Here is a 14,955-nt window from a genome sequence, read left to right on the forward strand (position 1 = left end):
GCGCCCCCCTTGTGAACTCTGGCGCCCCCCTTAGGGGGCCGCGGACCCCAGGTTGGGAACCACTGATTTAGAGGTGTTGTTGACATGTAAATCAATATGAAGCACAAACCTCAGTGTGTTGATTTGACAGTTTGGGCTCTGCAGTCCAGCACAGATCAGCTTCACTCCTGAATCCTGCAGTTTATTGTTACTCAGGTCCAGCTCTCTCAGAGAGGAGTTTAATAATTGTAGAGCTGAAGACACGGCTTCACAGCACTGATCAGTGAAATTACAGTCTGACAGTCTGAAAACACAAGGACTCTGATTAAAAGACATACTGGGGTGCTGATGCCTTTACCAGATAAAATACATATTTTAACACAATAAATCATCCTAGTTATGTTAATTTAGAGGTGTTTTGAAATATAAATAAATATGAAGCACAAACCTCAGTGTGTTGAGTTGACAGTTATGACTCTTCAGTCCAGCACAGATCAGCTTCACTCCTGAATCCTGCAGTTTATTGTTACTCAGGTCCAGCTCTCTCAGGGAGGAGTTTAATAATTGTAGAGCTGAAGACACAACTTCACAGCACTGATCAGTGAGATTACAGCCAGGCAATCTAAACAGGGTGATCAGAAAATATCTTTTACACTGTGTAGCTACTAACAAATGCAATATGTACATTGTTTTATGTTTGTTTTTTTGTGTTAAACTAAATAAATGGCACACATCATTTGACATTTTCTTTTCTTCCTACTAGTTAATTTTGCTGTTGTTTTAAAATGGCCACAGCGAACTGTAAAATTTCGCAAAAATCTAAGATGCTGGTCTCATGTCAATTCCACTTCCAACAGCAACTCTTTCATATTGTTCTACTGTTATTGTTAAATAAATAATATGAAATAATGCTGAGATGAAGCTTGAGTTAAGGGCTATATAAACATTAAATGTTTAGCTCAATAGAAATGTCACTAATAAATAAATTCCACTCCTCCCAAACTTTCTTAGAGCATGAACAGAAGTGTAGGGGAGAGCGACAGCCTTATTTACTTCTCAAGTTCCTCAATCTTTACATTTGTCTAAACATAAAATCTATAAAAGATACAACATCAAATTTGCTCAAATCTCCTTTGGTGCTGCATTATCTGTTCTAATCTTCCTAATATCTGCTTGATCATATTCCCACTCGACTCCCTCAGTAAATGTCTACTTCAGTTAAACCTGTGCTCACTCACATTACTAACACAACAACTTAGTCTCGCAAATCTGCCTTCTGCAACATTAAGAAAAGTAAACCCGTTTTATTAGAGTCTGTCACTCAACATCTAGTTCAAGCTAACCGCTCTCTGCAGGCTGGACTATAGCAAAGTACTCTAGGCAGGCCTCTCAGTCAGTAATATCAACCCTCTGCAATTCATCCAGAACACAGCAGCAGGAATGGTCTTCAGCCAATAAAACAGCATGCCTCATGTACATTTCTTCATCAGCTTGTATTGGTAGCCAATAGTCACGTCAAATTATTCACCATTATACCTAAACTTGCTAGTTCAGCCTAACGTGCCCTTAAAATTTAAGCATGTTTAAAACATTATCTTTATAAAGGTATATAAGGTTATAAAGGTATCATGACACCTCCTGAAATTATTCTACTGTATAGCTCTGCTTGGTGGAGCTCAACATACAGCAAGTAAAACACATTGAACACGTCACCATTTTACTCAAAACACATATTCCTAAAGTTGATGTTGATTTGAAATTTTCACCAGATGATGGTAAAAACCAAGTAATCCATACAAAAAAAAGCAAGACTGAGTTATGAATTATATTATGTGTGATAAAATCAAACGTCACAGAGAAAAGTGTCGAATACATGAAAAAAGGAGGTGTAAAAAGGCATGAAGAGCCCAGACAGCAGCTGAAATCACTCGTCAGTGTAAATTAACATTAGCTACTTCAGTCCTACATGAAGAGCATGAAGAGAAAACACAAAAAAATTCAGAAATATAAAAAAACGCTGCTAAATAACTGCACATCAGAGTTCATAGCTGAAACCTAAATTCTGTGAAAATCTGAAGATTTTTGAAAACTGAAAATAAATAAATAAGATTAGCCCTTTTTTCCCTCAAAATGATGGAAAGTGCCAGTGGAAGCTCACAGTCCTCTAGGGTGAGGTGCTCCATCACCCAGCAGGAGATTAGAAAACAGTCACTGCTCCACCACCTCAAGAGGAGCCAGTTGGGGTGGCTTGGGCATCTGTCTAGGATGCCTTCCAGCCTTGTCCCACCGGGAAGGGGTCATGGGGAAGACCCAGAACCTGCTGATGAGACTGTGTCTCTCTGCTTGCCAGAGAATGCATTGGGATCCCCCATGAGGAGCTGGACGAAGTGTTTGGGTAGAAGCAAGTCTGGGGTTCCCTGCTAACACACTGCTTCTGTGACCCAGCCGCAGATAAACGGTTGAAAATGGGTTGATGAGTCGATTTTTTAAATGGACATTTTTATTATTTACATATGAACTATAAAAGAAAAGCTTTAGAGAGGAAAGTTGTGGCAAATCATGATGTTTTAGCAAAATGAATAAATAAAATTAAATCCCACCTGAGCAAAGCATCAATCTCAACATATAAGAGGCTTCTTGAAGTGGCCATTACCAAAAAAGCCTTTTGTACAGAGTTTTAAATCTATTAGTATTTAAATACTAAAATTAAATCTATTTAGTACGTTCTCCTTGCATAGTTTCATTGTTATTACACATAAGCAGATTTTCAGATTTAAGTTTCGTATTTTTCATTTGTGTGTTTGGATATTTACTATAATCTGGTCTGTTAATTTTATGTCAACAGCTCTTTTAGAGATGTATTTTCCAGGAATAATCATGACATGTTTGATACTTATGTTACCATCTGTAAATACTCTTTGCTGGCATGCTGCTGTTTTTACACCCAGACTAGTCAAACATCTCTCCTTTCATACCTCAGTGTGTTGAGTTGACAGTTTGGGCTCTTCAGTCCAGCACAGACCAGCTTCACTCCTGAATCCTGCAGGTCATTGTTACTCAGGTCCAGCTCTCTCAGGGGGGAGTTTGATGATTGTAGAGCTGAAGACACAACTTCATAGTGCTGATTAGTGAGAATACAGCCTGACAATCTGAAAAAGGTTACATTAGTTAATAAGGCATGTGTGTGCATAAGTGTTCCTAAGTAATACAATCATTGCTATTTACAGTAGTTTATACGTCTAGTTCCTTTTAGTAAAGAATTATTAGATTTTTAGTTGTGCATTTTACTTCTTATGATTTAAATAAGCACTCCAAACTTGATCTTGCTTGAGAAATGTTGAATTCTTCTTTCATCATTTGCAATGTTTCAAAATTTAATTGTTTGCCTTTGTTGATAATTTTTTATATCTGTGATATTATTTTCTGTGGCGGTTCATTCTGCATGGCAACCCCTGATATATAAGGGACTTAGCCAAAGTAAAATTGAATTATTTTCTGTAAAGCTGCTTCTGGCCATGACACGTTCACACCTAAATTTAATGAGACGTTATTAAGGGGTTATATGCTGCATCCTTCATTTATTCTCTTAGCTAAGGCAAGATCTTCTCTTAAGGTTCATACTTAGAGGGAAAATGTGCCTAATGCATTTTAAAGCTTGAAGCATTAGAATCAGTACTCTTTATCAGCCGATCTTTACAAGGAATCAGTACTCAATATCGGCTGCACAAATCCAGATCAGAGCATCCCTGGCTTTGACCCAACTTTGCTGTCAGAGCGGCAATACTCCCTCTGGCTGTACAAGACAGTATAAAAAAGTATAAAAGTATACTTTATTTTGTAAGAACACTAAAATCAATGTACTAGTAGTGTACTTGTGTACTGATAACGCTTAAGACAAACTGGCCCACTTTTTAAAAGTAGTTTTCTATTTTTAGTTTAAAAGAGCTTCTATTGCCCTGACGGTCCAGTCAGCAGTAAAAACTGTGAGAGGGACTTCTCAACAATGAACAGCATGATAAATACATTTTACAACAGCATTTGCAGCATTAAGCATATTTAAACTGTAAATGTATTTGCAGGTCAAGACAAACATTCGCAATAGGCTGCAAGGAGACCATCTTGCAGCCTTCATGCAGATCTTAATACATGGGCCAGTGGCAAGCTGCACACTTTGTGGACAAAAAAGTAATAAAAATAATTGTTCATTTGTACTGTAGCTTGAACAGTTCAAATGTTTGTTGTTTTTTACTGCTGTCGTTGAAAGAAACAGATTAGCACCATGACTCCTTTTGTTTATGTCAGTGTCAGTCTAAACAGCCATGCAGCGCCGCAGCCCCATCAAACTGAAAATTGAACATTCTGAAACCTTATCTCAAAGAACAATCTAAAGTTAGCTTTCAGTAGCAGACATTATTACTCTCATTCCCAAAGACCATCAGCTAAAAATGGGCTTTGCTGTTCTACTGAAGAAAAAGGTCCCTGCCCCAACACAAGCTTTGCTCATCTTTTCAATCAAAGACAAGTACGCTTGATTCATGGTAATCAGCTCATTAGTAGAGAGCAAAGAATCTTAAAAAAAGAGACATGAAGTGTAGGAGAAGCTCCATAAACTTGGTTTAGAAAAAAAACTTGTGTGATGTTTTCATATCATAATATTATTAAATTATAACACTCACAGAGCTTTCCTGCAGTTCCTCAGAGCTGGTAACAGTCTCCTTCTGCCCTCTGATGATGAGCTGATATTGTATTCTTTAAGATTAAATGTATCCATCACCTCCTCTGACATCAGGATCATGTTTGCCAGAGTTGAGCACTGAGCAAGAGTCAGACTTTTTCTTTTTGTTTTAGAGTTTAAAAATCTCTGCATTTGTTCAACAAGAGAATTATCCTTCATCTCAATCAAGCAGTGTGAGAGATTCATCCATCTTTCAGGACTGATGTTGTCTTTTTGTCCTCGTCTGAGGTTTTGGATTATTTTCTTGATGATCTCTGGTTTGTTCTCTGTGTGTTTCAGCAGATCCTGTAAGAGTCTCTGATTGGACTCCAGTGGGACGCCATGAAGAAATCGCAGGAACAGATCCAGGTGTCCAGTTTTACTCTCCAGGGCTTTATTCATCACTCCTTTCAGAAACACATCCAGAGGAACTTTCTTACTCTGAGTTCTGTGTTTCCCTGTCAGGAACATCTTCATCACCTCAGTGTTGTTGTGTAAATAGCAGTAAAACACATACAGTGCTGCAAAACACTCCTGAAAGCTCAGATGAACAAAGCTGTAAACCTTCCTCTGATAAATCACAGATTCCTCCCTGAAGATCTCAGTGCAGATCCCAGAATACACTGAGGCGTCAGCGACGTCTATCCCGCTCTCAATCAGGTCCTCCTCGTAGAACATCACATTGCCCTTCATCAGCTGATTGAAAGCCAGTTCAGCAAGTTTCACAATCACGTCTCTGTTGGACTGCAGGAGTTTCTCTGGATCTCTCTCTTCATACTTCTGCTTCCTCATGTGTGTCTGAATGAGGAGGAAGTGGATGTACATCTCAGTCAGAGTTTGAGGGATTTCTGCACTCAGATCTTGTTTCAGGATGGTTTGAAGAACAGTGGCTGAGATCCAGCAGAAGACGGGTATGTGGCACATGATGTGGAGGCTTCTTGCTCTTCTGATGTGGGAGATGATTCTGCTGGCTTGATCTTCATCTCTGATTCTCTTCCTGAAATATTCCTCCTTCTGAGGGTCATTGAAGCCCTGAATCTCCGTCACGAGGCTGATGTGTTTTGAGGGGATCTGATTGGCTGCTGCTGGTCTGCTGGTGATCCAGATGAGAGCGGAGGGAAGCAGATCTCCTTTCATGAGGTTTGACATCAACACACTCACTGATGAAGCTTCAGTCACATCAGAAACTTTCTGACAGTCTGAAAACATCAGTGTGATTCTGCTTTCATCCAGACCATCAAAGATGAACACGACTTTACACTCCTCATAAATCTGTGAGTCCAGATGCTGAAGTTCAGGATGAAAGTCCAGCAGAAGTGTGTGAAGACTGTACTGATGATCTTTAATCAAGTTCAGCTCTCGAAATGGAAGCACAAAGATCAAATCTACATCCTGATTGGCTTTTCCCTCGGCCCAGTCCAGAATGAACTTCTGCACAGAGACGGTTTTTCCAATTCCAGCGATGCCTTTAGTGAGAACAGTCTTGATCTGCTCTTTCTCCTCTCTGCTCTTCTCCTCATCTCCTGCTTCAGCTGAAGGGTTAAAGATGTCATTGCAGTTGATTGGAGTGTCTTGGAGAGTCTTGTATCTCTTCTCCATCTGCAGCACCTCATGTTCTTCATTCACTCCTTCACTCTCTCCCTCTATGATGTACAGCTGTGTGTAAATGCTGTTCAGGAGGGTTTGATTCTGCTGGAGTTTCACTCCCTCAAATAAGCTCTCGTACTTGATCTTCATGATGGTTTTGTGCTGCTCTTTCACTCTCTGAAGATCATCATGGAGACTGAAGTGACTCTGACTGGAGGATGTGCAGTTCTGAAGGGACACAATTCTCATCTGCTCAGCTCTCTCACTACTGAACACACACACACAGAAACAAGCACATACACAAATTAAAACCTATTTTAACATCTCTAAATCATCTGATTTTAAAACATGCTACCTTTATACACTAACATGCACCTATATTCTGCTTACATTTAAACAAAAAGCATACATACAAATTTGTGACTAATCTAAAGTTTGCTATTGCTAACATGCAAAGCATGACATCATTTTCTAAATAGCAGAAGATGTTATTATAAAGTTCAAAAATGTGTATTATATGACCCTCTTAGAGGAACAATGCTTTTTAATTTTCACAAAATGTTGTTTTAATCTGCACTCAACATGCATCACCTCATCACACACATTTCATCATTGTGAGTAATCTTACAGCTTTAATGATGATGTCATGCAGCCTTTTACTGCTGTTTTCAATTCTTAATGACAGTGCTTCAGTAAATCTACTGTATAGATACTATAAATCTACTATATAGAGTGTCTATATTCAATTATCAATTTTGTCAAACTCACACAGGGTGAAAGCTCTCTGCTTCATTACTGAACACTGGTGGATTATTCATAGATCTGTTGCTCTTCATGGACACACAGCTGGACAATGGAGACGCTGCTCTCTCTCTGCTTCTGCTGAAAATAATGAGAAAAAAAACTCAAATATTTCATGCTGGTTTCCTAAAGATGATCTGTCTGCTCCTTTATTTTAACACTGACTAACACATTATTTACAGTAGTACCTACTTTTTAGCAGTAATAGCATACAGCTGAAGAGAGAAAGAGGATTTATGAATAAGTTTCTTTAAAAGGACACATTTCTTTATGATGTAATGAAAGAAGCACAAATTAAAGAGCTAAAAGCTCTGAAGAGACAACTGGTCTTTCCTTTCTACAGTACAATATAGTAAATGAAAAAAGCTTGTGAACTGAGCAGCCAAGTGTGTTTTATGTTCAGCTTAAGAATAAACTCACACTGCTCTGACACAACTTGAGGCACTAAATAACTTTCGTTTAACTTTCATTAACGTTTCATTTTCACTAAACTATCTTTAATCATCATTAAAGCTTAGTGTGTTTAGGTGAATGAAGCTGTTCGTTATAAACCCCCTTGACAATAATTGCTTTAGGGCAGGGGTGTCTAAACGCAGCGCTGGAGGGCCGGTGTCCTGCTGAGTTTAGCTCCAGTTTGCTTCAATACACCTGCCAGGAAGTCTCTAGTATATCTAGTTAGAGCTTGATTAGCTGCTTCAGTTGTGTTTGATTAGGGTTGGAGCTAAATATGTGTTCTTCAGTGATCTTGTGTCCTCGTGTTCTAATGTAACATCGTCATCATCAACTGCCAAAGCTCAGTTCCAATACTCAAGACTGACTCCAAAACTCAATAGAGGCATAAACACATTAAGGGTGGAATTTGCTGGAATTTGTATTAAAATCTGTCTTATTTCTATTGTGCGAAGTATATTTGTATGGTTTATGAGCATGTTATATATAGTAAAAAGGGAAAAAAAAACAATGAATTGCTGAATGAATGCTGAAATGTTTAAATAATTTGCAGTTATTTTTATTTATTTTTTTTTATTATTTTTTAGAGGTTTTCACCTTTTGGGAAAGGACAATGGAGATTTTACAGACAGGAAAGCGTAGGGAGCAGAGATAGGGGAAGGATCGGCATCGGCAAAGGACCTCAAGCCAGGAATCGAACTCAGGTCCCCGTGAGCACCTTGGTGCTATGTGTCGACGCACTAACCACTAGGCTATTGGCACCGACTTAATTTGCAGTTATAAATGCCATGAAGGTCATGTGACCATCAGGAAGAACGCAGCATCTCATTTCTCACAGGATGTGTTCTCTGTTCTCAGTCTCCTGAGTTTGTTCTTCTGAGATGACGTGGCAAGACCAGTCTCCACAAGAATGCAAGTCCGTTCTCTGCGTTCTTGCAATTAAGAAACAGCCAAACTCTCCCTGACATCCCTGCTCTTGAGGGTTTTTAAATATTTTATAGCAAATATATATTTTTATAATTTATTTTATAAGTTATAAGCATTTTTTTTAGCTTTTCCAACAGCAGCTTTAAACAGTGACTGGAAACAGCACTGACCTCTGACCTGTAAATCACATCACTTATCCACAGTTATGATAGACAATAGGTAATTTACAAATTTCCACATCTCAGAGAAAGTCACTTCGCAATGCTTCACCACAATATTTCCCCACTTACAGCACACAGTGAATGATACTCACCCAGACTCAGATCTCACAGCAGATCCATCACTGAATGCAGGAGGCAGAAACATGGAGTTGTTGCTCTTCATGGACACACAGCTGAACACTGGAGATGCTGCTCTCTGAGGGTCAACAGGAGCCAGCTTCAGTCTCTTTCTGTTTTGTGCAGAAATTGGCATGCTCGTATTAACGTTACATAAATGCAATCCCAACGCAAACATGTAATACTGCGCTCACCACATTTCCCCATTTGTAATTGAAATAACGTCATATAGGTAGTTGGTAGATTTGTGTAAAAGACCTGCCACCACAGCTGGAAAAAATCCTAGAGGAAACACTGTAAGTAGTTTGTGATAAGTACTTACTGGAGACACGAATCATTTCAAATGATTCAGTTCATTTTGGTGAACTCGTTCAACCGGTTCACTTAGATGATCCGGGTTAAAAGATTTATTCGCGTTCCCGATACAGAAATAAAACTGAATTATTGGGCACAAATGTGTTAAAGCAATATTTTAAAGTGTCTGTATTTAATGCTGTCACTGTGCTGCTGTCATGTCCACTCGTTGTTTATGTCGTGGGAGCAACAGTGTGGATGACTGGAGAAAAAACGGCTCTATTTGGCCCATGGCAGCAGGATTACAGACTCTGAGGTGCCATATGGGTCAAACACCTGCAGCGCGAAGTAAATAGATTTACAGTAAAGAGTAAAGGTTTACAGTAAGATTATGTATTAAATACATTTACAAAAACAAAGGTTTTAGCTATAATTTTAGTTAGTTTCAGTTAGTTTTGTATGAGCACAATACAGTTTCAGCTAGTTCTAGTTTTTTTTTTTTTTTTTACTCTCGTTTTTATTTTTATTTCAGTTAACGACAATTATTTTTAATTTTTGTTTTCATTTTTATGTTCGTTTTCGTTAACTATAATAACTTTGGTAACAACATACAAGTGCTCATAGTAAAAGACTACTGCAGCTGATGAAAGACAAACAGTTAAAGAACAATCAAAGGTCAAGGGCTAAATAAACACTGATCAAACACCGATCACTGAGTTCAAATTAATAAAAAAAGTTTCCAACTTCATGACACTCACACAGACTCAGATCTCCCAGCAGATCCACCACTGAATGCAGGAGGCAGAAACATGGAGTTGTTGCTCTTTATTGACACACAGCTGAACTCTGGAGATGCTGATCTCTGAGGGTCAACAGGAGCCAGCTTCAGTCTCTTTCTGTAACAACACACAAGTGCTCAAGGTAAAATACTTCTACTGCAGCTGAAGAGAAAGATAAACTGTTTTAGGATAATCAAAGTACAAGTGTTAAAGAAACAGTGATCACCATAATGATGAGTTCAAATGAATAAAAAAAGTATCCAACTTCATGATACTCACCCAGACTCAGATTTCACAGCAGACCCATCACTGAATGCAGGAGGCAGAAACATGGAGTTGTTGCTCTTCATGGACACACAGCTGAACACTGGAGATGCTGCTCTCTGAGGGTCAACAGGAGCCTCTTCCCCCTCAAACACACGCATTTCACACGCAGAGCTCATCTTCTTTTCCCCTGTTATTTCAGACCTGTGTATAAAAATATTTTATCCAAGGCAACATATATATGAAAACATCATTAAAAGCCAAATAATCAACAGCAGTGCAAGTAAAACACAGTTTCAGACTTCGTTTGGACAAATAAAAGCTATTTTTCTTAATAACAGGAAGGATTAAGAAAAAATGACAAAACAAAGATATTTTTATAGGGAGAGATGAATTTACACCAAAATCCATATAAAACGTTGAATTTTACTCTTAAAAACATTGTTTGAATATAGCAAATGGTCTGTTTTGCCAATTGTATCTGGAACAAATTGCATCAGGGGACAAGTTCGGCCTGGGGGCCGCCAATTGATTAGCCCTACTCTAAATTCAATAACAGAAGAACAAGTTAATAACAAACTCATGTGCATACACACGTTTTGTGAATTAAGTGAGAAAAGTTTTTGTGTGAAGTACACTAAAAATGTACGCAATTAGTAGTGAATGAGACACAGCGCTTTGTTAATTTAGTCATGTTTTGTGGCAAGAAGCTGTGTAAAAAGCAGGATAAAGTACATTTAGGTGGATGTTTTTATAGAATAAAGTCCTTCAGTCCTTCAGCTCTGCTTTGTGCCAACATTAAAAGGGATGACAACTCCAGTACTCCACACCAAACAGAGGCTTTCATTTGATAGCTTTATAAATGATTTTTTAAAAATGTATGTAAAATAATGCAATACTATATGTAAAAAAAACAAAATTATTATATGCTTTAATGTCCATTAAATAAAAGTCAACATACTGTATGCACTTGTCGTTGTCATTATCACGGCCACAGCAAGTGCATCTATGTAAAGCTTCAACAAACCTACGTTTGACAACACGATCTCAACTAAAAATTTCTATTCTTTGTCTTCAACTATAGGCTGCACTGTTTAAAGCATTCTATGGGACAACACTGATAGGATCAAAAGCTGCACAGAAGATCGCAAAAAAGATCGCAATCTCGATTCAACCCCCTAGATGATCCTAAACCAGCATTTCTAACATTCTGCCAATCATATTTTCAAGTTCAGGAGAGAAGAAAAGGCGGCTGCACGAGTCTTTTTATTGTTTCACACACGTTGTTCAGTGACAAGGACACGTCCTAATGACGTTGAATGAGTCACATACTGTATTTATAAGGTATAATTCACCAAAAATGTAATTTTTGCCTTCATATAATGATGTTTTCGCAGCCGGGAAATCACACGTGACTTGAGCTGCTGACCGTGAGCTGTTATCACAGAGAGGGCGGGGGGGCACTACTTTATGATAGACGCGCACGCGTCTACTTTAGTGAACAGAACCTGCATATTTAGCAAGTATCAGGTAATACAGTTGTAAATAATATTCAGTTTGTGGCACAGAGTGATGGTTTGGGAGCCGCGCGCGAAGTATTAACAAGCACTTAGCAGTCAAAATGAAACCGAAAGCGTGCACATTTAAATAATCATATCGCATTTTAGAGTTATGATTATGACAAGCATTTGATATGTTTTTTTCTTTCATAGCGAACAGAGTTGTGCATGAAAATAAATGTTTACAGTGTCAGTATAACTACTCTAGCCTATATAATGTTAAATAATCTGATAATGACAAATGTCTGATTTTACCAGTGAATAAAATTTTCTAATAATGTTGTCAATGACAGATTGCAAGCATATATTTCAAACATAATAATTCAACATCAGAAATATTATAAGTAGAATTGAATTATTTATAGAAGCCAGTAGACCTACACATACTATTATTATTGATGTTTTGCCACATGTGTGTTTTTACCATACCTTTATTTTACATCTACAGAATCGTGAGAAATTCGCGATCTTTATTTTTAGCAAAAATAAATTGCGATTCTCATTTTAGCCAGAATCGTGCAGCTCTAATAGGATTTATTGTTGTTAAGTTCATGCTATGTTTCCTTCTTAATATCAATTTCTTTTCAAATCTTTAATACCATTATTGTAACTCGTTGCTGGTGAGATAAATAGCCCTTCAGTAAAGTCTATATTGATATACTCATAAACCTGTGCCAGTTTGACACCCCCTCACCTGAACTCACTGCAAGTGAGACCAAAAAAATGACAGCACAGCACTGAGGTAAAATCAGATTCTCAAGATATAATCTTTAAAATAATAACTTGTATTAAAAATGCTGACAGCCTAAATTCAGCCCATACTGGTACTTAAAAAAAAAAAAAAAAAAAAGATTTCAGTCAGTGTTTTTATGTTGTAATCTAAATGTTTAATTTAGTTGAGAGATATTCCAAGCAGGCCTATTTATTTTAATTTTTTTTAATTATTTTTCTGTAAATTTTTTTCATTGGAAACACTGCAGGTGTGTTTTTTTGAGGATCTGTTGTTAATATGTTCTGTATGCTGTTTGTTAAAATACATTGATATATTCAAAAGCCATATAGTGTGTCAGACACAAAAAAGACACGTCAATTCAAATTTTTTTTTGTTCAATTATAATACAATATTATTCTATTTGGTTAACGGTTACTATTCGGTTAATGAGCGGCGGTTGTCGGTTGGGAAAATTAACCGAGATGAGCATCCCATACCTCTAACATTAAAAGAAATCAAGTTTTAACATTCCCATGACTGAAACTGACTGTTGGAAAATTTGAGAGTGAAAATCAACAAAATCAACCCCCCCAACTAAACTGCTCAGAATGCCCACATTTACAATCATCTACAGATCTAAAGTCACACTCACGTGCAAATTGACCAGGGAATATGTGTATATCTCGGTGACCAGTGGAGAGTCTGAGGTGAAACTGAGGAACAGTGTGGGGAGATGGAGAATCCTGCTGGATGTGAAGGAGTGAAAGGTCTGGATACAGACAGAGACCCTAAGGACTGTGGTGGAGCTGGTGGGTTGACAGACCAAGCTGGAGCCTGCGGGACGAATGACCACTGAGAAGACCACGACTGAGCCACTGGATCATTAAACCGAGCTGGAGAAACAGGCCTGAAGGTCTGCAGTGAAGCTTCATGATCATGAGGCCAGAGCTGAGGTCTTGTCTTATTCATCCATGGTTCACTTTCATAAGCCCAGGGCTGAGGTCTTGCCTCGTTCCTCCATAGTTCACTTTCATGAGGCCAGGGCTGAGGTATCATCTTGTTCCTCTGTAGTTCATTTTCGTGAGCCCAGGGCTGAGGTATCATCTTGTTCCTCTGTAGTTCATTTTCGTGAGCCCAGGGCTGAGGTATCATCTTGTTCCTCTGTTGTTCACTTTCATGAGGCCAGGGCTGAGGTATCATCTTGTTCCTCTGTAGTTCATTTTCATGTGGCCAGGGCTGAGGTCTCGTCTCATTCCTCCACAGTTCACTTTCATGAGGCCAGGGCTGAGGTCCTGTTTGCTTCATCCATAGATCACTTCTGCACAAAATATTACGATAAGAACAACAATGAGAACAAACTTAGAATTCAAACAGAAACTGAAACTACGACTGATTATGAAAAACAACACTGCACGGTTGGATTAAGCCAATTTCCACGTGGTAAACATGACTGATTATTTATGACTGGCCTTCAATAATACTGCCTCCTCATGCTCCTGCTTTACTGGTCTTTCAATAATAATTTCTTCTAAATTATATAATAAGTTATAATAGTTATGCAAGAACATTGTGAGTGGATTGAACATTTTATTTTCTGTAAACTATTTTCCCACCCACAGCACACAGTGAATGATACTCACCCAGACTCAGATCTCACAGTAGATCCATCACTGAATGCAGGAGGCTGATACATGGAGTTGTTGCTCTTCATGGACACACAGCTGAACACTGGAGATGCTGCTCTCTGAGGGTCAACAGGAGACTCCTCAAACCCACTCATTTTACATGCAGAGCTCATCTTCTCTTCCTCTGTTATCTCTGACCTGTGTGTGGAAACAAAGAGCAACATAGATTAGATAGATTTGACACATTGAAACGAATTGGGCTTTACTATAAACACAACATTTAAAGTACAGCAGACTGCCTTTAAGTCCGATCACATACCGGTTGAGAGGTATTCAAAGTTTAAAAACCAAGCTCAGTCCTGGAGGGCCGGTGTCCTGCAGATTTTAGCTCCAACTTGCCTTAACACACCTGCAAGGATGTTTCTAGAAAGCCTAGTAAGAGCTTGATTAGCTAGCCCAGGTGCGTCTGATTGGGGTTGGAACTAAACTTTGCAGGACACCGGCCCTCCAGGACTGAGTTAGGACATGCCTGCTTTAAATGTTATAGCGATACTGTATACCAAAGGCCTGTTTCAGTACTCACAGCTGCAGTCTTGGACAATAGAGGGAACGTGAACACGAATGTATAAGGTTTAATAAATGTCAAAGATCAAGCCACACAAAAAACACACTTAAAATTCACACAAACTCTAATACAGCATGATGCGACATTTGATGCGTAACCAAACCATCCATTGTGTTCAGTAACTTACATTGAATGTTTTCCTCTTTCAAGAGCAAAGTAAACTAGCTGGATATTATAATTTGGTAATGAAACATAAGAGCAATTCCAGCTTTATGGATAGGAAGTTTGCAATAAAAACTCAAAACATAAATTCACATAGAAAGTTTGTTAACATTATATTGAAACATCTGTTTATATTTTC

The 14,955-nt window shown here is 38.3% G+C and overlaps 1 protein-coding gene across 15 annotated transcripts in view; it reads right to left on the minus strand.

Annotated features, from left to right (window-relative positions):
- Positions 1-14,955, minus strand: part of LOC110439318 (NACHT, LRR and PYD domains-containing protein 3) — a 31,256-nt gene that overhangs the window by 14,349 nt on the left and 1,952 nt on the right. For 2 of the 15 annotated variants that reach the window (XR_015481350.1, XR_015481349.1), the window contains exons 2-9: positions 14,045-14,227; positions 13,057-13,722; positions 10,149-10,337; positions 9,849-9,986; positions 8,772-8,909; positions 7,049-7,162; positions 4,656-6,548; positions 2,955-3,090 (exon numbers count right to left, since the gene is read on the minus strand). Coding sequence is in view for 9 of the 15 variants with exons in the window: in XM_087245250.1 (XP_087101376.1) it covers positions 110-283; positions 428-601; positions 2,955-3,128; positions 4,656-6,548; positions 7,049-7,162; positions 8,772-8,909; positions 9,849-9,986; positions 10,149-10,337; positions 13,057-13,722; positions 14,045-14,202 (3,818 nt within the window). In the remaining 6 variants the exon portion in view is untranslated. Of the gene's footprint in view, positions 1-109; positions 284-427; positions 602-2,954; positions 3,129-4,655; positions 6,549-7,048; positions 7,163-8,771; positions 8,910-9,848; positions 9,987-10,148; positions 10,338-13,056; positions 13,723-14,044; positions 14,228-14,955 lie in introns of all 15 variants that reach the window. The other 13 variants (XR_015481351.1, XR_015481352.1, XR_015481347.1 and 10 more) reach the window with 13 other exon arrangements.

The sequence above is a fragment of the Danio rerio genome, chromosome 3 (genome assembly GCF_052040795.2).
Source record: "Danio rerio strain M-AB ecotype USA chromosome 3, GRCz13ab, whole genome shotgun sequence".
Classification (NCBI taxonomy): domain Eukaryota; kingdom Metazoa; phylum Chordata; class Actinopteri; order Cypriniformes; family Danionidae; genus Danio; species Danio rerio.